This window comes from Artemia franciscana, unplaced genomic scaffold (genome assembly GCF_032884065.1).
Source record: "Artemia franciscana unplaced genomic scaffold, ASM3288406v1 PGA_scaffold_67, whole genome shotgun sequence".
In the NCBI taxonomy this organism is placed as follows: Eukaryota; Metazoa; Arthropoda; class Branchiopoda; order Anostraca; family Artemiidae; genus Artemia; species Artemia franciscana.
In genome coordinates, this window is record NW_027062705.1 from 1,084,342 (window position 1) to 1,110,776 (window position 26,435).

Here is a 26,435-nt window from a genome sequence, read left to right on the forward strand (position 1 = left end):
AAGTATTGAAAAGATAAAGGAATTAGGGGAAGATGATGGGATTTGGCCCGAGATATTATCTTGTTTTCGTTTATGATGTATCACACTTGACTGGTCAGTATAAAGTCAGGTGATGCAAGTAAAACATCAAAACGTTTACAGGCGACACGATCAAGTAAGTGCCAAAGTTTATGTTTGTCAAGGAAAGTCGAATTTGCAATTGCCATTAAATTACTTGTAAATCACACATAGAAATCCTGGACCTTCTGTGGCTGCTTTTTTTATGGCGGGGGGTGCATTATTGTTGTTAATTATGTGGTAAGATTTCTCCTGTGAACGAAACATTGTAATAACAAACGAGTTTGATAAGTAGGGCAATTATATTCTTAAACACGTTCTGAGACAATACTGGCTATACATGACGCATGAAACCAAGAAATGAATTAATAAATGAAAAGAAAAAAATCAAATAGGTGAAAAAACGAGGATCTTGTCAGCCAGTAGCAAAATATGAAAACGAAAATCAAGCAAATATTTCGACAAAGACCTCCACCAAGTCGTCCCCAGTGCTAAAAAAAACAAAAAAAAAACAGAGGAAAAAAACAACAACAAAATCTAACCTTCTGAAGTGAACGACTCAAGAGGAGAAAGACCCTCATATATTCTTTATATTCTATATTCTCCATTCAGCATTCTTTCGGAATGTAATGTTCGCCACCATAACAGTTGCGCCCCACCTTCCCTAGTGGAACCGGATATAGCATAGGTCATACACAAACCTACAAGAAAATGCTAACAATAATGCAATTTGGGTATTATGTCTTATAGCCAAGACACTCAAGTTCTGTTGGGAAGTGAAATTTGGTAATGCTAATGAAATAAAACGAAATATAATGAAAATATAATACTTTAGCAACAATATTATGAAACTACAACAAATATTTATGTAAGGAGGGCTGCCCAGACCATTTTATATTAAATACGTAACCTAAACTAACCTAACAAAAATACCAACTAAATATTTAACTAAAATATAGCTGCAGTGTAGTTCCCCATTGAGCCTAAGCGAATACTGTCTGGTGTAAAGACCATGAAAACCGGTTATTGTCTCATGTTCACGATACAAGATCTTGACTGTGGTGGCTATAAGACAAAAGTCAATTTTATTGAATAAAAACGGCTGCAATAAAAAGCGGTTGCGCCACTAGGGGTAGGGGGGTAATTATCATGATAGTGACCACTAAATTTCGAAAAAGGTCAAACGGGACTGAATGGTACTAACCATTTACTATAATAGCTTATCCTTCAAAGGAGGAATCTTGGCACACGATTGCCTAATTGTTTTTTGCTTTTTTTGTAGTAATTTGCCATCTTTATTAGCAGGGATAGTTGTAGTCATGGTAATAATAGTGGAACAAATTTTTCCCGGGAGGTCACCGGAGTTAAAATGGTTAGAAAGGGTTAAAAGAGTTAAATATGTTAAAGGGTTGAAAGGGTTAAAGGGATTAAGAAGGGTTAAAATGAAGGGATAATATTTTATATTTAATAAAAATTTTAATATTTTCCCTTAATATATTCTACTGCCACGCTGAGGCAGTCTTGACGTGGTATCGTGGTACTTTCCGTTGTATTAACGTCAAACAGTGTTAAACCACTCATTTACATCATGAATAAACTGATTCAAAGATCATAATTGTATCAACTCATAATCAACATATTATTCTTTGTTTTCTGTTGTTGTTGCTTTTTTCTTATTCGACTCAAATTTCATTGACTTCGAGGCCGTATCCAGAGGGATGGTTATGGGGTTTAACCCCCCCCCCTCCGAAATATCTGTCCTATTTGAAAAATCATAATGAAAGTGCATATGAAAATATTTTTGTTTCGTTTTTAATATTTTGTAAGCCCCCCCCCCAAAAAAAAGGAAATCCTTGATATATGTCCCTGCTTAACTTATAAAGGATAGCTTGACGCCGCTGAATGTAAGCAAAGAATTCAATTTTAAGCAGTACATTGACTAATAATTAAGGAATTCTTTTTTGTTTTGTCAATTTGTCTTGTCCTATTTGTCCTGTTTTTATCATGTTTCTTCATATTTTACTTTGCAACTTTATAGCGAATATTCTTCTCTTCCTAATCTTAGACCAACTCAGGTAAAACCCAACTTTGGGTCTTTGGTACTCGGATAGGGACCTATTTGATATAATCTGGGCCCGTATGTGTATCTAAAATCAGGGATGACGATTGCTAATTATGGTGATAAGGAAAACCAACAAATTAGGTATAGCAGAATACAGAGTAGCACATCATGGTTGCAGCGGTAGCTTCAAACTAGTAAAGAGCGAACCTCAGCCCATAGAATGGTGCACGAATGGCAATTATTATTTCGGTTCGTCTTAGAAGCAAAAGTTTATTGCGAAAAGAAGTTTATGATGATCTAAAAAAAAGCCTGAAAACCCTTAAAAATGCCGTCAGATCAAATTAAAAATAATACCATTGTAATCAGCATGGTCGAAAACCTTCTACAGAGAAATTACAGTCCCCCCTCCTTGAACAGCAAAAAAATTAACTTTTTTTGCCTGGGTAGCACTGATTTGTCTCCTTTCTTTTCTTTTTCTTTTCGCGGGACTTGGGGGTGACCAGAACATCATAGAGATATGTGTAATATCTCATTCGAATGGAAATTAAATTTTTTAGTGCCCTTTTTAAGTTACCAAAAAGATTGGAGGGGAAATAGCCCCCTCCCCCTAAAGTCACATAATCAAAATTTGGGATTGCCATTTTGTTTAAAATCATTAAAAGGTCCAATATCTATGATCTTTTTGATTATATGACCCTCCATAGTCCCTGGAGAAAGGGCTGTACGCTGAATTGGTATCAGACATATCGATATCACGCGTATCGGTATGGCCGTATTGTTATTAGGCGTATTGGTATTGGGCAGGTATCGGGATCGGGCATATCAGTACTGGGTGTTTTTTTCGATGATAGTTGTCCAATATTTCCAGTGTTTTCTATGGTTTCCCAATATTTGAAAACAAATTTGTCCAAGACCCCATAAGAAATGGTATCAGATCAAATTAAAAGTGCACCATTGGAAATAACGTGGTCCGAAACCATGTACAAGAAGATCCAGGGAAAAAAATCCAGGAAGACCCGCGATTCCCTAGGATTTTTTTGGCGCCATAAATTCATTTTTTCTTTTTTAAATAAACTTGTCAATTTTTTCAATTATTCGTACCCAGACCACATTTCCCCCCCCCCCTAAGATCTTGTTCTAGATGGGAGGGAATCTGATATGGAATCTTGGATAAAATTTATTACAGTTTAAGCCTAACTTATAAATAATAGAACTTCATTTAGCAAAATTGTATTTGGTAAAAATAGTATTTGTATCATGAAGAAGTTGAAACTTTTTAAGGTAGGCACATATTTATAAATTTTAACGGTATTTTAGGATAAAAAAAAAGCCGAAAAGCGCAATAACTGACTACATAGAGGGGGAGGGGTGGAGATTGAGACATTGAAAAACTGTCTCTGCATAAAGAGTTTAAAATTTAATTTGCGCTAAAAACAAAGGTGAATTATTCAAAGTTTACCAATTGAGATATAAAAATACAAGATTTAACAGGAAAAAAGACAATAAATTGTTTTTTGATTATAATTTAACACTCTTCGACCCCACCCACCCCCCCCCCCCCAAGGAGGGGGGGGGGGTCGAAGGGTGTTATTTCCTTATCAATTATTCAAATTTTATATTTATTATCACTGTAGGTCTACTTCTTTAGAGTAAAATTTGATACTTTTGTAATATACCGAGGACACTGTTACTCTTGATCGGTTTAAAACCGGTTTCTCTGCGCGCACTTGGAGATAATTGGCTTAGACTGAGTGAGGTAAATGACTATGCAGGTATATTTCAAGTAAATATATATAGAGTTGGTTAGGCTAGGTATTTAATATAATGCGTTCTGGGAGGCCTGCTTTTCATAATTTTCTGTAGTAGTTTCGATAATTTTGTAACTAAAGTATTATATTTTCATCATATTTTGGTATATTCCATTATGATTAACTTAACTTCACTTCTTGAGTGTGGTTGGTATAATAAACAAGTACCCGAAACTTAAAGTGCATTTTCTCTTTTTCCCAGCTCTGGAAGGTAATTCCTAATATTGATTTTTCTCAAGCTAAAAAAATCCAGCCATGCTTCAGTCTGGGACACTGTTTTATTGGTGACTGTCGTTTACCCCCCCCCCTGCGATTAACCCCCGGAAAATCCCCCCATAAAATTCTCCCCGGAAAATACCAACCAGAAAATAGCTCCTGGACAATACCCCCAGGAAAATACCCCCTGGAAAATAAACCCCCGTGGAAAAAACAACCTGAAAATATCCTCCCCGAGGAACATGCTCCTCCCGGAAATACCCCCGTGGAAAAAACCACAGAAAATACCCCGTGCGGAAAATACCCCCGGTAAATACCCTCCCCCGGAAAATACTCCCCCCCCCGTGGAAAATAAGGCTTTCCAAATTTGTGAATTTTCTTTGGATTTTTATGTTTAAGTTACGTAGGGGGAAGGAATTTTAGTACTTGTGTGTTATGCGCCAGTCACTCAAGTTTACGTGGTGTAAAACTCGAGAACAAACCGGTTTTTAACTTAGTTTTTTCCTTTCTTTAGAGCCAAATTTGGGCTATAGATTTGCACGTTAGGGGGGGGGGTGTAAATTATAGCGGGTCTGCATTAAAAATGTGCTAAGTACAATTAATCTGCATATCATGAAGAAGGAATTGTTTTCTGAGTTCAAAATATTCAAATACCTACCCCCCCCCACGTGCAAGTATATAGCCCAAACTATATATCATGGTTACAGCGATAGCTGCAACTAGTAAAGAACGATCAATAGTCAATAGCAACCAAAATTAAAAAAATGGGTTTAGAAAAAAATTGTCTAGTGAAAAGAAAAAATTCTGACACTAACTAAATAAAAAAAAAACAAGTTTTTTTTAACTGAAAGTAAGGACTGACATTAAAACTTAAAACGAACAGAAATTACTCCGTATATGAAAGGGGATGTTCCCTCCTCAATGCCCCTCTCTTTACGCTAAAATTTGACTCTTTCTCTCAACTCTACTTTTTAAAATAGTAAAAAATTTTAGCGTAAAGAGCGGGGTGTTGAGGAGGAAAAAGCTCCTTTCATATGCGGAGTAATTTCTGTTTCTTTTAAGTTTTAATGTCACACCTTATTTTCAGTTAAAAAAAACTTCTTTTTTTTAATTTATTATCTGAACGTTTTTAAATTAATGCATGTTTTGATTTTGGCTCTCTGCACCTGAATACTTAAAATAAAATCTGCATATTAATTTATTTTTTTGGTTAAATGGCTTTCTCATAGTTTTGATCGGACAATTTTGAGAAAAAAAGGAGCGGCGGAGGAGGCCTAGTTGCCCTCCAATGTTTTGGTTACTTAAAAAGGCAACTAGAACTTTTACTTTTTAACGAACGTTTTTATTAGTAAAGAATATACGTAACTTAAAAATTAACTGACATAACACTTCTATATTCTTATATTTTTACTATGCATATGAGGGGGTTTGTCCCCTTGTAATTACCTCGCTTTTTACACTAAAGCTTTAGTTTTGTCCCAATTCTTTAAGAATGACCCCTGAATTAGAAAGGCCGTAGATTAAATAGTTGAAATTACTAAAAATACTTTAGCATAAATAGCAAGGTAATTAGGAGGAAAAGAACCCCTCATATGCATAAAAATCTCTGTTTGTTTTAATTTTTAATGCTGCTCCTTACTTCCAGTTGAAAAAAACTTTTTCATGTTTATTTTTTCACTTTTTTTTAATAGTAATGCTGGAAAATCCTGCGCCCCCTTCATTTATTTTCTCTTCCCCCATGGCATATTCCTCCAAGGAAAGATGCCCCCACATAGCCCCCTCCCCTCAACCCCCCAAACCAAAAAAATCCCCCTGAATACGTCTGGACACTTCGCAATAACCATTACTGTATGTAAACACTAGTCAAAATTTGTGACTTGCAGCCCCTCCCCCGGGGACTGGGGGGAGTAAGTCATCCCCAAAGACATAGTTATTATGGTTTTCGACTATGCTGAACGAAATAGCTATCTCAAAATTTCGATCCATTGACTCTGGGAAAAAATAGCGTGGGAGAGGGCCTAGGTGCCCTCCAATTGTTGTGGTCACTTAAAAAGGGCACTAGAACTTTTTATTTCCATTAGAATGAGTCCTCTTACAACATTCTAGGACCAATTAGTCGATACGATGACCCCTGAAAAAAAACACGCACCCGTGATCGGTCTTCTGGCAAAAAATGCTGGCAAAATCAGATCACCCGTTTGTAAGTTAAAAACACCTCATTTTTTTCTATTTTTTTCGAATTAACCAGCCCCCCACTTCTCCCCAGGTGGTCAAATCGGGAAGAATAAAAAAATGATGTGTTTTTAACTTAAAAATGAGTGATCAGATCTTAATGGAATTTGACGTGTGGAAGGATATCGTGTCTCAGAGCTCTTATTTTATAACCTGACCGGATCTGGTGACATTGAGGTGACTATTTCTAATTTAATCTGGTCAGGTCTCTGATATGCCTGCCAAATATCATCGTCCTAGCTTACTTGGAAGTGCCTAAAGTAGCAAAACCGGGACAGACCGACAGACCGACAGAATTTGCGATTGCTATATGTCACTTGGTTAATGCCAAGTGCCATATTTATGGTCCAAAACTCTTAACTGGTGATTTACAAGAGCCCCTCCGGTATAATTCCCCTCCCACTCCCATTAGTAAGTCTTATTAGTCCGTTGGGAGAATATGAACTCTTCCACATGGTCAGCTGACGTTAAGGCTCGCAAAATGATTTTTAAGATATCGAAGGTTCTTAAGAGGGAAAAACTCAGAAGATAACAAATAATTGGATCTTGAAACTTCAAATAACTATTCCTTGACCTACTTCCTCCCCTCTTCCTGTTCGCAAAAATTCAGCTTCACCAAAATTAGTTTGGTGCTCTCACTCTTTATAATAGTAACTTGAATCAACTCAGTGTTTTATAATAGCCAATTACAAATGTATTTTCTGAATAAGGTCCAATAACTATGCTTTTGGTGACGACATAACCCTCTATAGTCCCTATATGTCCCTATATTAGGTATATAAATATACATAAGTATGAAGAAAATATAATACTTTAAACATAAATTTGGACTATATATTTTACATTAGGGGGTGGGGGTAAAGTATAGCGGATCTACATACAAAATGTTTTAGGCACAATTATTCTGCATATTATGAAGCAAGAATTTTTTCTAACTTCACGCTGTCCAAATACTTCACCCCCACTTCCCTCCCTCTAAATGTGCAAACACATTGCCCAAATTATTTGTTTCTCATCAATTCTGTTACTTGCTATCGTCTTGTCTGACGCTAAGCTGAAAGAAACTAACGAAAGAAACCGGTTTTAAGTTTGTCAATGGTTGGGGAAGTTAGGGGTTGGAGAAGTGTCGGCATATGGTTCAGGAATCACTCAAAGACGTATCTTCAAAGAAGGATTACTTATTATCATATTCATTTATTCATATTATTTACTTTTATTATTAGACATAATAAGATTATTATCAAACAGTTCGTGGTAATGAACTGTAGTAAGGAGCGACCCGGCTCACTAGTAACCAAAACTCTAAAAAACGGTTATTTTGTTAGCAATAGCTTCATCAAAAGAATCGCATTTTAATACTGATTTTAAATATATAAGTTTAATCAAGTTTAGTGTTACCTATCAAAAGTTACAAGCCTGAGAAAATTTGCCTTATTAAGGACACTTTTATAGTATAAGAGTAAAGTATTTTATGACTGTTGCTTTTTTTTTTGCTTAATTTGGCAACATTTCAGCACAATGGTTCAGTCCAATGATTTGCTCTCGTTTTGGGACTGAAAAGGACGTATCATGATTAGTTTGTAGACAAGTTCGATGTGAAATCATCTTGATGATTTCACATATGACTATAGACTAGCTTTAAATTTTTTTAATAACTTGTAATTCTCTGTTGTATAGGGAGAAATTACGGGATTTCCAAAGTTCATATTATGGCTTATTTGATCTTCATTCTGTATAATACTAAAGCGTATTTCTTACAATCTAAGATTGTTTATTACTCACTACTGGTATCACAGCTGATGAGACCAAAATATTACCTGATAAATCAACCCAATATTTCTGTATGCTGTTCAATGACTTTGCGGTTATTAAAAAGTATTTATTTTTATGCTTATGTTTTTAAGATAATTGTGTTGCGGAGCAACACTACTGCTTTCGTAGTTTTTTTTGTTTTGTTTTTTTTTTTTCACCGTGATCAGCGACCTGTAGCTCCGAAGTGGTAAGAGCTAAAAATTTGAGATTTTTCAGAGGGAAGGGAAACGTGAAACAGAGTAAAAAAGTTCCAGAGAAGTTCCTAAAATTTCTAACAGTTTTCCATAAAAAAAAATAAAACTGTTTTTTTTCTTAGAAACTCTGCGTTCGATGTTTGGCGTCAAGTTAAGACGACCCTAGCTTCGGAAATAAACTTGTTAGAAATACAGTTATGCTGAACTCATGTAGAACTTTCATTTGTCTCTTCGAGAACCGGAGCACAAAATTCTGTAGCTCTTACAGATTTCCCGGAAATAATTCCGGAAAAGTCCATCTCGTTCCGATTTTTTTTGGAATTTTCTCAAATTTTCGATTTTGATGTTTCTTATATTTTTATCGATTAGTGCTATGAAAAGTATGCAAGAAGAAGTGAAGTGTTCTATATACCAAGTTGCTTCGTTCTCTAAGAAATAATTTCCGAAGTTTCGACGTTCTAGAGGTAACTTCTGTTCTGGACCAGCTAGAATTTTTTTTTCCAACGCGGTTCGACAGGTCTCGATCTCCTAACAACTGGAGCTTATAATAGTTTCCCCGAAATAAAATTCCTTCTTTGGGTTTTTCTGTTTGGAAGTTTTGTCATGCCCTCGGGGCAATTTAAATTTTTTGGTGAATTTGGTTTGTTTTATATTTTCCTAGCTTAGACCATCAAAAGTTAAGCAGAAAACTATAAGACGTTATTTCCGTATCTCTTTCAGATTTCCCGGAAATAATTCCCGAAATGTGCGTCTCGAAACATAATACTTCGAATTGGCGTCAAGTTAAGACGGAACTAGTTTCGGAAGTAAACGTTTTAGAGATAAAATAATTATGAACTCATATAGAACTTTTATTGATGTTTTCGAGAACTGAAGCATGAAATTCCGTAGCTCTTACAGATTTCCCGGAAATAATTCCGGAAAAGTCAATCTCGTTCCGATTTTTTGAAATTTTCTTAAATTTTCGATTTTGATGTCTATTTTATTTTTATAACGTGAAATTGATTAAAAAGTTCCTCAGAAAGATGCTTCAAGATAACAATCGAAGCCGCATTAGGAAAATGTCCTCTGAAGGACATAATGGAGACTGTTGCTCCGCAACTGTGTCCCGTAGGGCACAGTTGCACGTGTTGCTCCGCAACTGTGCCCTAAGGAACATGGCATAGTTGCTGCAACACTTCCCGTTGCACAGGCAACGGAGGTCTAGTTCTAACTGTATCCAGAAAGTCACTGATATAAAAGCTGGTGTAAGACTATGAAAAGCTTTATAGATTAGTTTGTTGTTGTCAGGCTACATACTCATTTAACTAATAAATAAATACTTTTTGTTATCCCTGGTTTTTGTGTTTTCAGTGAAGCGCTAGTTTTCTAAAATCCTAAAAACATAGGGAAATACAATTAGTTTGTGCATTTCTACTAGTTTTATTGATATACGTTAAATAGACTGTGAAGCAATAATTTTCTTTCGTTTTAAGTTTCAACTTCGCTCTTTACTTCCTGAAAAAAACTTTATTTTAAATTCAACCAAATATAAAGGGTGTCCGGTTAGGTTGTCACTTACTAAAACTTTTATACTAGGAAAACTTAAGTAAACAGTGTAGGTGGAAAGGCTTGTGAATAAAACCTTTGTTTATTACCTACCTCCATCCCCTTTCCTCAAAAAACCAAAAGCCTAAAGGCTATTCGAACTAAACAATAACTTCTGCTATAAAGTATCTTTGGTAGTTATAACCAAGAAAAGATGGAGGAATATATTTTCTAGAGATTTCGCCTGCTGGAGCCAAATTGAAAAACTTTTTAAAGCTGAATAAATATTTCATTGCTAAAGCTTCCATGGAAAAGAAGGACCTCCTTATATGCAGGGAGATAATATTATCCCCTATTTATAATATTCCCTAGGGTACCAGAACTAGAATACTGCTACCCCGATTTTAGGTCCCAAAAAGCACCTGTTTATTACTATTGAGTCTTAGTGACAACCCACTAGAGGTTTGCGATAAAAAATGGGAGCATAATATTTGAGTCTATTGGGTATCAAAGGTCCCAATAGATGCTGAAGACCCAACTGTAGTGAGAACCGGTAAAGTCTTGTGCTTCTGTTGAAAATCAACTAAAGTTAAACAGAAGAAACAATTGATTCGTTACAAAACAAAAATATAGTAAACAATATTTCTCATTATAATAAGCATAAAAATAAAATTAGAAGTGCATAGATTGATCAATTCAATGCAAGATTTAAGCCATACATAATATCTTATTTAGGTAAGGTGAAGATCAAAGCCTTGAAATCGGAAAGCTGAGGAGGTCTAAATTCCTTAACAGAGGAGAAAAAGTATTATTTTACTAAAAGTTATGCCGAATATTTAAAAACACAATATCGTTTAGTCGCATTAATTGGATTTTAGTAAGTTTACTAAGTGTAAAACTGTTAAATATGCTTTTCTTCCAGGAGGAATACCGCTGATTTTAGGGTTGAAATTCTCACCACTTCCTTTTTATGAACCAAATAAATAATAAATTAAACTGTTTTTCAATACTATAACTATAAAACATGTTTTCAAAAGGAACACTCATTTTACTTAAGCAGTAATGACGGTTTCACTTAAAAGCTTAGAGGTTAAGGGAGGTGGGACAACAGTCTTTTAGACGAATGAGGAAAATTTACGTTCCAGAAAAAGCAGAGGATGAACAGAAATAAAATAGAAGCTTACTTTCACGCTTGAGCGTAAAAAGTATGCTAGAAATAAATACAACCAAAAATCGCGCTAAATTCAAATGTTATGCTCCCATTTTTATCACAAACCTCTAGTGGGTTGTCACTAAGACACAGTTTTGAGCATGCATCATTAATTCAGATGGTTTGAAAAGAAATAAGTGGATAAAACAGTAAATATAGTCTACAAATTGATATTATTTAATGTATTTTTATGATTTTCCTCTAGTTTCAATCTAAACTTTAGCACAGAGAGGAAATGCTTAAGTAGGAGGCAATGCCTATCATCGCTAAACGGCATCACTAATAGGAAAAATGAAAATCATACTTTCATATGAACATATTTTCATGTTTGTTCACGACAAAAGGATCATCCTGACCACTGATATAATTTACAATCCGTATTTACGGGATTCCTTTCTACAACTTTCGTCCTTTCAAAAATTGTGTCTTCCGCTGCTTCTACCCCATTAATTTTGGAATAAAGAAGTTGGGGGTCCAAATGGTAGTAAAATTTTGAAGGATACCATCTGGAAAAAGAATAAATAAAGTAGAGGTTCAAGGGTAGCTATCTAACCAAAGACATCAAAAGAGTGGGGCACTCTATTGCACCTCATATACTCATAAGCATAGAAACAAGATGATCAAAATAGTCTGTTATAAATTAAAATTATTTTAGAACACGAAATTCCTTTTGTCTAGTTTGTGAATGATTCTGTTTTTGCTTAAGAATTAAGTAAAGATTTTTCATAACGGGTATTAAGGCGCTATTAGTTTTTCATCTCAATTTTACATCAAGTCGTTTTTGTAGTCGCCATATCGTTGTCTTTCCCAATACTAGAAAAGCAATATTCAGGTGAAGGCAGAATAGATTTCACGGACTATATTTTTTTTTAAGTTCTTGTTGGACCTCAACGAATCTTTGTTCTTTATCCTATAGTTCACAGAAATAGTTGTATCCAAGGCTATGTTTTTTAGCTCTTTTCATATTTACTGTCATCAAAACACTGAAAAGCCTTTCCACATCGACTCTTGAGCAAGGAATTCCAAAAATAAACCAATGACTTGAAAAACATTAGCGACCTTTTCTACTCCTATTAAGATTTTTATGGAGGCCACCTAGTTCTAATAATAAACCAGGTTACTGCCTTTTGATGAAAACGTCGTCCGTAGTAAGCAGCATCATTATCTGTAACTCTTTTCAACAATCCAAAATCCCACGAGGAGTGGCTAAACCCTTGTCAAAATCGCTATATTTATGGGAAGTGGGTCTGCAATAGAATTCTGGGTGAAATCCTGTGTAAATATCTCCATCAAACGGAAATAGGATGGCAATATGAGACACAGTTTTAAAATCAAAATTCCCTTACCTCTTAGACTGAGTCTGATCTGCAAAAAAACAGAATTCCTAACATTTCAGTTCCTATTGATTATGATAGCTCTTGTACCAAACACCAAAAACAAGAAGAACAATAGGGAATTTCTCAAGACAGTGGGAAACAAATTAGAATTCCCTTACCTCCTAGACTGAATCAGATCTGCAAAAAAAACTAGAATTCTTAACATTTTAGTTCCTATTGATCATGATAGCTCTTGTACCAAACACCAAAAACAAGAAGAACAATAGGGAATTTCTCAAGACAGTGGGAAACAAATTAGAATTCCCTTACCTCCTAGACTGAGCCTGATCTGCAAAAAAAACTAGAATTCTTAACATTTCAGTTCCTATTGATCATGATAGCTCTTGTACCCAACACCAAAAACAAGAAGAACAATAGGGAATTTCTCAAGACAGTGGGAAACAAATTACCAAAAACAAGAAGAACAATAGGGAATTTCTCAAGACAGTGGGAAACAAATTAGAATTCCCTTACCTCTTAGACTGAGTCTGATCTGCAAAAAAACAGAATTCCTAACATTTCAGTTCCTATTGATTATGATAGCTCTTGTACCAAACACCAAAAACAAGAAGAACAATAGGGAATTTCTCAAGACAGTGGGAAACAAATTAGAATTCCCTTACCTCCTAGACTGAGTCAGATCTGCAAAAAAAAAACTAGAATTCTTAACATTTCAGTTCCTATTGATCATGATAGCTCTTGTACCAAACACCAAAAACAAGAAGAACAATAGGGAATTTCTCAAGACAGTGGGAAACAAATTAGAATTACCTTACCTCCTAGACTGAGTCTGATCTGCAAAAAAAAACTAGAATTCTTAACATTTCAGTTCCTATTGATTATGATAGCTCTTGTACCAAACACCAAAAACAAGAAGAACAATAGGGAATTTCTCAAGACAGTGGGAAACAAATTAGAATTCCCTTACCTCTTAGACTGAGTCTGATCTGCAAAAAAAAAGAATTCCTAACATTTCAGTTCCTATTGATTATGATAGCTCTTGTACCAAACATCAAAAACAAGAAGAACAATAGGGAATTTCTCAAAACAGTGGGAAAAAAATTAGAATGAATATTTCGGCCCTATGTCCAAGGGCCGTCCTCAGCAATACAAAAATATATAAGAAGAAACCTACAACAGGATAAAATCAATAAAACTGCACTGAAAAGTTTCTCAAAACAAATATTAATTCTAATTTGTTTCCCAGTGTCTTGAGAAATTCCTTATTGCTTTTCTTGTTTTTGGTGTTAGTGATGGAAAGGCAGTTTGGTCTTCGTCGCAATTTATTGCTCTTGTCAGGGAATTTTTATTTTAATCTACTGCTGTTACCTGCACACAAAAGAACACTGAAATTAGAGCGTATCAGTTTTTTGTCAAGAAGAATATATCCTTCTGAGGGCTCTAATAATACTGTATAAATAAAAATATCAGAGTATTCCATACTGAGCAAAAGTCAAAAATCCAGTTCATAGATTCTTTCGCTCAGTTTAAGTTTCTTTTTAAAGGTGGTGAAAAGCGCAAACCTGAAAAGTTGCATTCTTTAACCCTCGTGTTTTTCACATTGTTAGTTTTGTTTTAATTTTCTTGCGAAACATTTCTGGATTTTCAGGGAACCCCAAATGTTCATGCGTTTCAAAACGTAGAAGCTATATTTTGGTTACAAATGAAAAAAAAGTCTGTTATTTGTTAGTGACAGCTGAAACAAATTGCATGTGTTTGTTTTTTGTAATTCTATTCTCAGATGGTATCAATCTTAAAAATGGAACCCATCATAGCACCAGTGGAGGGTTAGACTAAACCTCCTCACACTGGAAGACCAAAAATATATAAAAATGGTAAAATCGTATAATATTTAGAAGGCCTGTGACTGTGGCCATATGTTTATCATTTAAAACCTATGCCCTTGCCCTTAGAAAAAAAATGCACTCTTGATTTTCCCCTTTCCTCAGGACAAATGTCTTTAAGCACCCATGAGCGAAGTCTTGAGATTTCTGTGGAGTCTTTTATGTTTACCAATTTATAGAATGAAGATACAAGTGTACATGTTCAGTCAAACTCTGTTGACCCTGACGCTCGCCAAATCATGGTTTGCAAAAAGTAATCCTGCAGCTGATGAAAATGAAGCATTTAACAGGCAATTCAACAGACAAATGCAGCCACTAATAATCCGAAGATATTCCCGGGAACCATCTTTTCTCGATTATTTCAAAAGGAAGAAAAAAGGACATCGCAGGGTTGTCACTATCAAAGGTCGTTCTGATCTAATAATAGGTAATACGTTTAAGCTTTTATTTTAAAGTAACCCAAAGTCAATAAGACCAAGAGTATGATTAAACTCTTTACTATATCCTCCTCCTCTCTAAGCTTCATAATTATAACAACTATCTTCCAGAATGCTTTATGCTGTTGATTCAGCCGGTAATCTTACAATTTATGGGGGGATACAGGAGATCTGCAAATTTGAGTTGCATCATGTCCACACCAATCATAAATTTTCAATAAGGGATGGCTGTTGCAATAGTTCTGTCAAATAAGTATTAAATTACGCCATATTAATTATATCCATATTAAATTTTGGCTCTACCACTTTATTTTTTCTCATCGCTCTAACACAATCATAAAAGTTATTTAATTTTTATCTGTTGTATGTTGGCTTAAAAAAAGGCTATAATTTATCGCGAGAAGTCCTTAAGGCACAAATTTTGATATAGTCGCCATAAAACAAAGAGGCAAGGACATTGTCTACCTTTTACTTCAGTTCACTAGTGTCTAAAACTAAGACACCTTTATTGACTCGGGTCTGGCGTATTCCTCCATAGAAAATTAAGCCCCCCCCCCATTGAAAACCCTCCCTGGAAAATCCCTCCATTCTTCGACAATATCTTCCTAGAAAACACTTCTGGAAATTAAGACAAAAATTATGAAGAAATAAGAGATCGTGGAAATTCTACCTAGGCTATAATCCGTAGTACTTATGATGTGACATATTATGTAGATATGGTATTGAATTAATATATCATGTAGCTGTTGTGTAGAATAAGATAGTTTGTGGTAACAAATTTTAAGTAAAGAGCGACTCGGACCATCAGTAACCAAACTTTGTAAAACGGAATTTTGATAGTAAGACTTGTTTTTATCCTGATTCCAAATATTTTAAGTTCATTAAAGTTAATGTCATTCTTCAGACACCACAAGCCTAAGAATGTTTGCCTGATTTTCAAAAAATGGGGAAAACATCCCCAAAAAGGCAAGTGATCGTAGAGTCAGTCGGTTGAAATGACAGACAAAATTACAAAATCCACAAAACCCAGTTGACAAAATCCATTTCCCTCGGCAAATATTTTGGCTCGTAACTTCTCTGTTTGGTACCGGACATGTCCATATAGGTAATTACTCCTACTTCTTAGTCTCAGCCTGTCATACCCATGCACTTCCACCTTTTATCTTATCCTGCTGTGATAACAGTGTACCAGGCAAACACAGTAAACTGTTTAGTGCTATGTACAAGAACAGTATTATTACGGTTAAGGTAGGAACTTAGGCTTCTGGTAGGGGCTGGTTTTAGTATCGAACGACGAGTTAAGTATGATTGTGTTCGATACCCATTTATATGGTTCATCTTGACGGAGGTTGTCCTAGGGAACATATATGCAAATGCATTCATTGTCCTAGATAAATTTGTTAGCAAATTAAATGATTTTTTTTAGGGTTTTAGATTGCGGGAATAGGCTTGAAAATCAATGGTGAGTACACTACATTGCACACCCTGGAAATAAATGAGGCTGGAGAGGTGGTGTTGGATGATCGGAAGATCGATGGAAAGGATAGATTTACTTACTTGAGAAGCATTATTAGTAAAGACGGCGGATGCAGTGAAAACAGCAAAAATCTATAGCCAGGGCCGAGTGTGCTTTTTCGCATATAAAAAAGTATTGGAAGAGGAGGAAGATAAGTCTGCGAACCAGAACTAGAATGTTGGAAGCTACAATGATAATAGAGGAAAGTATGGCTCCGAATTAAGGGGGCTTCGGAAGGTGTTTCTTCGGTTCAGGTGTGAGAACACATTTCTAAATGTGTTCAGAGGAATTGCCTACTGATTGTCGTGGTTACTATTTTGACTGACAGTAAATCAAACATTAATTTTAAAAACAAACGAAGTTTTTCCAAGGGAAGTAAAGACGAAAGTTTAAACTTAAAACGACCAAAAATTATTACTTTCGAAGCCTATGTAATACATATATATATATATATATATATATATATATATATATATATATATATATATATATATATATATATATATATATATATCAATAAATCTAGTACATATTAAAACAACTAATAGTGTTTCCCTATATTTTTAGGATTATGAAAAACTGGTGCTTTACTGAAAACGCAAAAGCCAAGCTTAAAAAATAGGAATATTGATTTAGGATTCAAAGGTGACCATGTAGCCTGATAACAATAAACTAATCTATAAAGCTTTTTATAATCTTACACCAGTTGTGACATCAGTAACTGTCAGTACACAATTAAAGTTATCTTATAAACATAAGTGTAAAATTAAATTTTTTTAATAACCGCAGTCATTGAAGAGCATAGAGAAAAATTGGATTGATTTATCAGGTAGCATTTTGGTCTCACAAGCTATAATGTCGACACTGAGTAATATACAATCTTAAATTTTAAGAAACATGCTTTAGTATTACTTGAAATGAAGATCAAATAAGACATAATATGAACTCTGGAAATCCGGTTATTTCTCTCCATACAACAGAGAATTTCAAGCTATAATACAAATTCTAAAGCTAGTTTATAGTCCTAATACTATCAAGATGGCTTTACTTCGAGCTTGTCTACAAACTAATCATGACATGTCCTTTTCAGTCCTTTTCAGTCTGGACCAAAACAAGAGCCAGTCATTGAGATGAGACACTGTGTAGAAGTGATACCAAATTAAACAAAAAAAATAAAGGAACAATCCTAAAATTCTGTTCTTTTTATTCAATAAAAAGTGTCTTTAATTGACTTGCTTTTACTGTACCAAAACTCCTATAGTATCTTGTGTTTTCAGTAAAGCACTAGTTTTCAATAATCCTAGAAACATAAAGGAAACATAATATTTTTTTTATTTGTACTAGATTTATTGATATATATTAGATAGGCTGTAAATTAATAATTTTTTTCCGTTTTAAGTTTCAACTTCACTCTTTACTTCCCTCGGAAAATAATAAAAAAAAAAATAATCTTTGCTCGTTTTTGATTAAAATTTAATGTAAAAACAACTTCGCCATGATCTTTTTTATTTATAGTGAATAACTTCTGTTTGTTTTAAGCTTTAATGTCACTCCTTGGGTTCAGTTGAAAACTTATTTTTCAATATCATTTCTAATCATCAACGATCTAGGGTACCACTCTAGAAAATACTAAAGACGTTCTTTTACAGCTACAAAAATTTGCAGTTTATAACAAAAAGCTTATTACGCATACTTTACATAACAATACATGTTTTTCAGGAACGTTTGTTCTTCAGTAAACAAAAGGCTGTTTTTGCTTGGTTGACTAAGCCTGAAAAAGCCATAATGGTGACAGGGCTTTATTAATTGCCTACTGACTAGCTGAAACTAGAAGGCTACTGTAACAAAAGAGAGCTTTTTTAGGGCTCATTTGAAAGCTCATTTTTATGCCTAATTATTTTTTTTTGACATGATAGCATATTCCCATGAAGTGCACTTACGGTTATTTCCCTCATTTTTTTCAGATGAAAAAAGTGCCTTTTCCAATGAAATGACCACAAAATGGCGTGTTTTAGAACCTAGGCAGGAGCAAAAAACTAAGGGGGCAAGAACGCCCATTCCCCTCAATTATCGCCGTTAGGACTAGGGCACAGGCTTCATTCGTGCTTTAAAATCTAATTTTAAATTCCGACCAGATCCTGTGACATTGGGGGAAGCTGGAGGGGGAAACCAGAATTCTTGGAAAACGTGAAAATTGGGGTATTTTTATCTTACGAATAGGTGATCGGATCTTAATAAAATTTGACATTTAGAAGGAATTCATGTCTCAGAGCTCTTATTTCAAATCTCGACCAGATCTTTTGACATTAGGGGGAGTTGGAGGGGGAAATCTTGATAAACGCTTGAAGTGGAGGAATCGGGATGAAACTTGGTGGATAGAATAAGCAAATGTCCTTGATACGTGATTAACGTAACCGTACTGGATTCGCTCTCTTTGGGGGAGTTTGGGGGAGGGGTTCAGTGATTTGGTGAGTTTGGTGCTTTTGGACGTGCTAGGACGATGAAAATTGGTAGGCGTGTCAGGGAGCTGCACAAATTGACTTGATAAAGTCGTTTTCCAAGATTCGACCATCTGGGGGGCTAAAGGGAGAGGAAAAATTAGAAAAAATCAGGCATTTATAACTTACGAGTGGGTGATCGGATCTTAATAAATTTTGATATTTAGAAAGGCATCGTGACTCAGAACTCTTATTTTAAATCCTGACCGGCATTAAGCCTTTGATTTTCATTTTAAATCAATCTATTGATTCTTAGAATTTTGTTAGAGATCATACCATATGAGCTCTTGGCTCTTAGCTCTTCTTGCCTCGTCACAAGTATCATATGAGCTCTTAGATCTTGTTAACTTGTAGTTAGTATGGGCAGTGGTTCGCTCTTTGCTAGGTTGCAGCTACTGCTTAAACCGTGACAAAGAGTTCATTGCAATTTTTCTCCAGAAACTAGTTAATATTGAAATCTAATAAACGATAGACTTTGTATGAACCTAGCAAATATAAGCAGTAGCTATTAATTAATGATTAAATTAGCTTTTAATTGAGCCATTAAACATCTATCTACGATGGTGTGGTAGCCTGCTAATGTTGCAGTAGCTTTATGGCGAGCAGACGACTTATGAAACTTACAAAGGGAACTAGGAGGCGGAGAGTGTACGGGAGAGATTCTTGTGAACCTCCAGTTAGTGGTTTTGAAACATAACTATTAAAATAGTACCTGTTTTGTACTTCCCAACTTTTGCACTCAGGATGTGGCACTAAAATTATTGTTTTCAGTGTTATATCACACTTACGAATGGTCGAATCAATGAAAAGCACGTAGATATGACCAATAGCTTTCAAATGAGCCATTAAACATAGCTCTTAAAAGTTCTGCTAGCCCAATAGCCCGAGCTTTTCTACTTGAGACATGGCGCCTAAAGTGCCGTTTTTAGTGCCATTTGAAACTTGAAAATGGTGGAGCTTATAGAAAGAACGTAAATATGAGCAATATCTTTTATATGAACTATAAAAAATCTGCCTACGATGTTATTGTAGCCCGCTAGCGCCACCCCCTTGAAAAGTATATTATCTAAAATGTAGTTGAAGGGGGGAGGGCAATTTTTAGTATTTTGATCTCTCTCAATTAAAATACCAAAAAGCAAAAAAATACTTTCAATGAAAATACAAAAAAGCTCGTTTTCCAAACCTTATATTTGTGTGTGTGAGGTGGGGGGGGGAGTAAGAGTCTATCAAACCCCCTCCCCACTTGAATCCTGAGATTTGTCTTATTTTTATGTTATATGAAGTCCTTAAAAAAACATTTTACATGATTTCTCGTTAAACCGCAAAGATACCTCCCCAAAACTAATTTCCTTCAGTTGTCCAAGTTCTATTTAGCGCTATTCTGACTATGAAAAACTTATGCCGATAAATATCAAGTCTCCAACCCTCACGCCGTAAAAAATATCGCTGTTACAAAAGAAAAAATTGTTCAGATTTTATCATGGGAGTGCTTTAACTGAGATATCCGATGGGGAATTCAATGCTGAAAGATAGTAAGCATAGTATATTCTAAATAATTTTAAACAATATTTATTTCTTTGGTTTGGCATGGGGTTCTTCCAAATCCAAACAATAACAAACAGAATTGGTGTGTGAAGGGAAGACGCCCTTCTGATTGATGTGTTGGTTTTCCCTATACGATTTTTTTTTTTTCAATTAAGGCGTGAGTCCCCGTAATTCTTTAAAATTAAGCGATCTTACAGCAAATTGATTAAACTTTCGGCCTCTGTCGTTACGATTGTTAGCAAAAATGAAATGCTCCCATTTCATCCTCCCACCCCCCAAAAAATGGGTGATAATACATCTGTCGATAAAACACCCCCCTCAGGGTAGCAAATCCTGTTTGCGATTGGCTTCCTTATAAAACTGGCGGAAAGGCTTCTGAGCACTAAGATTGTAAGCAAGATTAAAAAATTACTTTTAATTCTTTTTAAAAGTTCGCTAAACCCTTAAAAATTGAAACTTCTTGAAGTATTTATCTATTTGTAAAATAACAATATTTTTGGTAAGTTTCAAAACCTCTATGGGTTTGCAAGTTTTCTGAAAGAAAAATTCGTATTTTTTGTTTTAATGATTAATTTTAAAAATAACAGTAAGCAAGGCTATGCTTTTTCAGATCCCAGTGCCATTTCACAGCTCAATCCTGAAGCAGGCTTCCATATGCAAGAGGGAATGGAAAGTTTCGTAATCCCACAACTTCCCAAATTAAGTGCTCACTCAGGTGGCATAATGTCAAATATAATCAACGTTGTCGGATTGAGTACAATATTTTTAAGCATACTCCCAGTTGCATTGACTGATTTTATACTATTCTTCCTTAGACAGACAGGGCAAGATACTATTCGTTACATAGTCGCCTGGTTAACGGGACTTTATAGACGGCGCCGCAGTATGAATTATATAAAACCAAACACTTTTAAATTTAAAATGGATGTTTTAAATGAGCACGCTCTGGAAATAGCCGAATTTGTTTTGGATAGTATTAGACAGTTTCAGGAAAATTTACATTAATTATTCTGGGACTCCAGCCATTTTCAGAATCAAAGTGCAATCCAACATGGCTGTATTCAGTATTCAGTGCATTACAGGGAGCTAATGACAGCATTCCGAATATTATAATGGCCAAACTATTAGAAATCTTTTCTTCCGAATAATGGCTGAAATTTTACTGCTAATGTTCTGTGTTTGTGTCTTTTTATTTTTTGATTATAGTTTTCTGTTGTGTGACAGCTGATGCATTAATCCTAATCAACAGGTCGAGGGATTTTCTTTAAATTTTTCTGGTTAGAAACTTACCATAGGTACTTTCCAGCCTTGTAATCGTCTTCGAGATCTTCGTGAATTTGATTGCCTTTCTAAACACGATTTCCTAGCTTGCGTGCTTATGTGACAATTTATTTTTATAACGACAAGATAAAAATGTGAAGACATATCAAAAGCAAGAGGTTATCTGCCTAGTAATAGCAGAGGCTAAGAGAAGCTATGAATTATTGACCACCAACAGAGAAACTAAAGATGCACATGAATGAACTTGGAAGCAGTGGTGTATATATCACCAACCGAAAGTATAAAAATCACTAGTTGGGAGAATAGAAGAGAATGGAAGGTAGAAAGTAATAGAAGATAACATGAACCTGTGCTCCTTAATGCACACTTTTAAAGCTCTAGAAAAACAGTATATGCGGAAAAGAACACTAAACAACCATAAATATATGGATAAACATATTGATACAAATATAAATATATCGATATAAAATATCAGGATGCCAGAACTTGGGTTTTCTTACTTGATGGTATTAAACAAAAAGAAGTAAAATCCAAAACCTAATTTATAATCAGACGTATTGAATAATATTGATATAATTAATGATATGACATTGCAGAGCACTCCCATTATGGAAATCAAAAACCCATGTTCTATGATTTTGAATTTATTTTCTGTATTTATTCCTATTAATATGCTTGGTATCCATGCGGTACCTGTTAAAATCCTTCTATATGTTCTTAAAAACCAAACTTAAAATCATAGATTTTTTTTATGCAGCTTGTGTAAATTTAATTTTATCGCAGGTGTTCTGTTATACAGAGAACGCGTAAGCTAGGTCAGTAATCCGCTTCTTCTGCATGTTCAATTGTTATTACGACCTTTTTCCGAGTATCTGTTGTTTTTTTCCAACAGCGTCGAACGAACCAAACAAAAAACTCAAGGGATTGTTTTAGAGAGTCTTTGTTTGATTTGGATTCAACTCTTAGTATTCAGGCAGTGCGCGAATTTACATATAAGAAATGCCGTTGCGTTAGGCTGTACGTTGTTTTATGACGCAAATTAAATTCATAATGTGACTCATTCTAACAAAAATTCTATTAAAGGATATACAAAATAAATAGGATATAAACTAGAGCTTTATCTTTAGATTAGACCAACTCTTCAATTCTATACATGCTAGTGTAAAATTGTTTAGTTTTAAACGATTAGCTGATGAGCTGTTTTTTCCATGGGTCAGTGTTGTACTACACCAGTTGTCTTAAAACACTAGGAGACAGCTCATTTAAGTGGAAGTTAAAAGTTGTGGTTCCCATTTTAAGATATAATTTAAATTAAGCCACAGCAAAGAAACTGTTTGCCATTTTGGGGTGTAAAATAACAGTTGTGGTCAGAGGAGGGCTTAAATACAAACGAATGGAAATTCAATATAGCCAATTGATTAAAATTATTTTTAAGAACTTCTTCAACGAAACTACTATTCATTCAATATTTTTTACTAAATAATCAAATCTTGCCCAAGATTTTACTTGCATTCCAATATTTAAATTACCAGGTAGAGAAATGAAAAAGCGGCAAGTTACCACTAATTTATACTTATTGTTACATACACTTTATCAGCAATAAATCCTGTGTTTTTTAGGCTGGTGGCCCATATCATATCTTGGTTAAGCCTGGAAATGATTTGAAAAACTCCTCAACGCCTCGCCCTTTACGCCAAAGTTTGACTCTTTGTCACAGTTCCACTTTTTAAAACAATAGAAAACTTTTGCGTAAAGAGCGAGGCGTTGAGGACGGGACAACCCCTTTCATATACGGAATAATTTCAGTTCTTTTTAAGTTTTAATGTCACTCCTTACTTGAAGTTAAAAAAACTTGTTTTTTTTTTTATTTAATTTCAGAACGTTTTTGAATTAATTTATGTTTTTATTTGGCTTACCGCCCATGAATAATTAAAACGAAATTTGCATATTAATTTTTTGGGTTAAATGGCTTTATCACAGTTTAGATTGGACGCTTTTGATAAAAAAAATAAGTGGGGGAAGAGACCTAGTTGCCCTCCCATTTTTGGTTACTTAAAAATGCAACTAGAACTTTTTCTTTTTAAAGACGTTTTTATTAGTAATAAATATACGTAACTGACGAATTAACTTACATAACGAACTTCTATGTTTGTGTACTTTTACTACGTATATGAAGGGCTTCACCCCTTGGCCATTCCTCGCTCTTTAAGGCAAAGCTTGAATTACATCCCAATTCTTTAAGAATGACCCATGATTCACAAAGGCCGTGGAATAAATAGTTAAAATTACTAAAAATATTTTAGTTTAAAGAGCAGGGTATTGTGGAGAAGACGAACCCCCTTATCTACGTAATACATTTTGTTAGTTTTAAGTTTTAATGCTGCTCCTTACTTCCAGTTGAAAACTTTTTTTATTTATTTTCTCGTTTTTCTTTTTAAATAATTTTAGAGAATCCTGCGTCCCCTTCATGGGAATTCCCTTCCCTCACGATAAATTCCTCTATGGCAAGATCCTCCCACGTAACCTCCTCCCCCGACCTACCCCAGCGCGAGAAAGTCCCCCCTGAAAATGTCTGTAAACTTCCCAATAACCATTACTATACGTAAACAATGGTCAACGTTTGTAACTTGCAGCCCCTCCCCCGGGGACTGTGGGGAATTAAGTCGTCCCCAAAGTCATAGTAATTAGGTATTTTGACTATGCTGACCTAATTGCTATCTCAAAAATTCAAATCTCAAAAGGATGTAAAGAGGGGGGCTCTAAATAGATTGGGATGGAGGAGTAGCACCCGAAGCTCTGTTGGCCTCAAGTGGCTTGGTGCTGCTGTGAGCAATAAGTAGTAGTAGTATTTGTGTTAACTATGAATTATTTTGGATTATGTGTGAACTTTTTGTATTATATTAGAAGTAATTGGGATGTTGTTACATTTTTTTTGTAGCAAGTACTTTGTTTTCTGCACCAACTATTTTTCATTTTGTTAGAACTATTTTAGAATTGTTCAGAGTATTTTTGTATTTTTTAAGTATTATTTTTCTTTTGTAGGAATTATTTTGGGTTGTGTTTGAACTTTTTTGTATTTTATAATAAGTATTTGGGATATTGTTATAATTTTTGTTTTTTGTAATAATTATTTTTTATTCTGCACCAACTATTTTTCATTTAATTAGAACTATGTTAAAATTGTGCAAAGTATTTTTGTATTATGTAGGAATAATTCTTATGTTTTGTAGGAATTATGTTGGTTTGTTTGAACTTTTTGTATTGCACTACAGTATTGAGAAAGACCCAAGTGTAAGCAATAGCAGCTTCAGGGGATGATAGCTCCAATAGTATACCCCATATGGCCGTTTTCAAATCCATAGCCTCCACACTACTGGATTTCTATGTATTGAACTTGATTTCAGGATTGTTCTGGATTTCTACATTTTGTAGGACTAAGGAAAAGGCTCATTTAAGAACATGTTTTAAATTCTATGTCCTTTTTACGAATAAAGGGGAATTTTTTACATTATCACGGGAAATATTGAGAAGCGGCTGTGAAATGCCAAGGAAAATTACAATCTAAGAATGAAATGGCAAAGTCTTCGCAGTTCAAATAAAAACAATGGTTAATGTAAGTTGATAAGCTTATTTTTGTGGAAAAGAGGTTGAAAATGCCTTAAATATGATAGTGCACGTCAAAGGGTTTCATCTGGTGGGTATATTATCCCACGCAGGAGTCAACTGCCACGAGTCATCAGAAGAAGCGCTATTGGGAATTTTTCTTTAAGTTTAAACGAACAATTCTAGTGTAAACGGATATTTATTTTTACTCGAAAATGCGTGAAAAATGTCTTATGTGTGATAATGCACGCCAGAGGGGGCCATCGGGCGACTACAGTGTGCCACGTTGTCGTCGATCTTATATGACCCAAATTGATAGTAAACACTCCCCTCAGCGGTGTTCTTTAAATATATGGTGGTTTAAAACCTCCTGTTTAAAGATTTTAGACTATGAAATATCAATTTTTCTGATATTTTGATCCTGTTTGAGCAAACCTTGATCTTTTTTGGCACAAAGTGGTAGGAAACACCCTCCTAGATGTTTTGTGAAGATAGAGTCGCTTAAAACCTCCCGTCTTAAAGCTTTAGACTATGAAAAATCGATTTCTCTGATATTTTAATCCTTTTTGGGTGAAAATTCATCTTTTATGTCACAAAATGGCGGTAAACATCCCTATGCTGTGTTCTGTCCAGATAGGGTGGCTTAAAGCCTCCTATTTTAAGGCTTTAGACTATAAAAACCGATTTCTCTGATATTTTGATCTTGTTTGGGGAAAATTGATTTTTCATGGCAAAAAACGCCAATAAACGCCCATGTGCGGTATTTTGTTAAGATAGAGAGGGTTAAAACCTTCTGTTTTGGTTTTAGACAATGAAAAATCAATTTCTCCGATATTTGATCCTGTTTGGGCAAAAACTGATCTTTTAGAGCACAAAATGGCAGTAAATATTCCTCTGGGGTGGTTTGCCAGATAGGGTGCTTAAAACCTCCTGTTTTAAGGCTTTAGACTATAAAAAATTGATTTCTCTGATATTTGGATCATATCTGTGAAAAATTTAACTTTTATGGTATTTAATGACAGTAAACTTCCCCTTCTATTTTTCGGGGAAGGGTTACTGAAATCTAACATCCAATAAACTATCTTAAATAAATAACTCTCATTAAAAAGCTTGAAGAAAACAGCCAGAAGTGCAAGTAATTCTGGCTCAGCCTCCACGAAATATACCTCCTTACGGCAAACGTCTTCGTGAAAATTTCATCTAACTTAAATTGCACC

At 34.7% G+C, this 26,435-nt stretch overlaps 2 protein-coding genes across 3 annotated transcripts in view; one reads left to right on the forward strand and one right to left on the reverse strand.

Annotated features, from left to right (window-relative positions):
* Positions 1-26,435, reverse strand: part of LOC136042120 (uncharacterized) — a 67,449-nt gene that overhangs the window by 21,909 nt on the left and 19,105 nt on the right. The window contains exons 1-2 of one of the 2 annotated variants that reach the window (XM_065727022.1): positions 11,423-11,512; positions 600-758 (exon numbers count right to left, since the gene is read on the reverse strand). The exons of the other annotated variant lie outside the window; for it this stretch is intronic. The gene's annotated coding sequence lies outside the window, so the exon portion shown is untranslated. Of the gene's footprint in view, positions 1-599; positions 759-11,422; positions 11,513-26,435 lie in introns of those variants that run through there. 2 annotated transcript variants of the gene reach the window in all.
* On the forward strand, positions 86-25,087 carry LOC136042121 (uncharacterized). The gene is made up of 3 exons (XM_065727024.1): positions 86-154; positions 14,518-14,765; positions 20,945-25,087. Exons 2-3 carry the CDS (start codon positions 14,519-14,521, stop codon positions 21,337-21,339), a joined length of 642 nt encoding a protein of 213 aa, XP_065583096.1. The 5' UTR covers positions 86-154; position 14,518; the 3' UTR covers positions 21,340-25,087.

What these genes read in the sequence shown, in the direction of transcription:
- LOC136042121 (XM_065727024.1), top strand. Translation starts at nt 14,519, where the DNA reads ATGAAGATACAAGTGTACATGTTCAGTCAAACTCTGTTGACCCTGACG. An exon ending in TCGTTCTGATCTAATAATAG is followed by an intron (nt 14,766 to 20,944) that starts GTAATACGTTTA and finishes ATGCTTTTTCAG; the next exon opens with ATCCCAGTGCCATTTCACAG.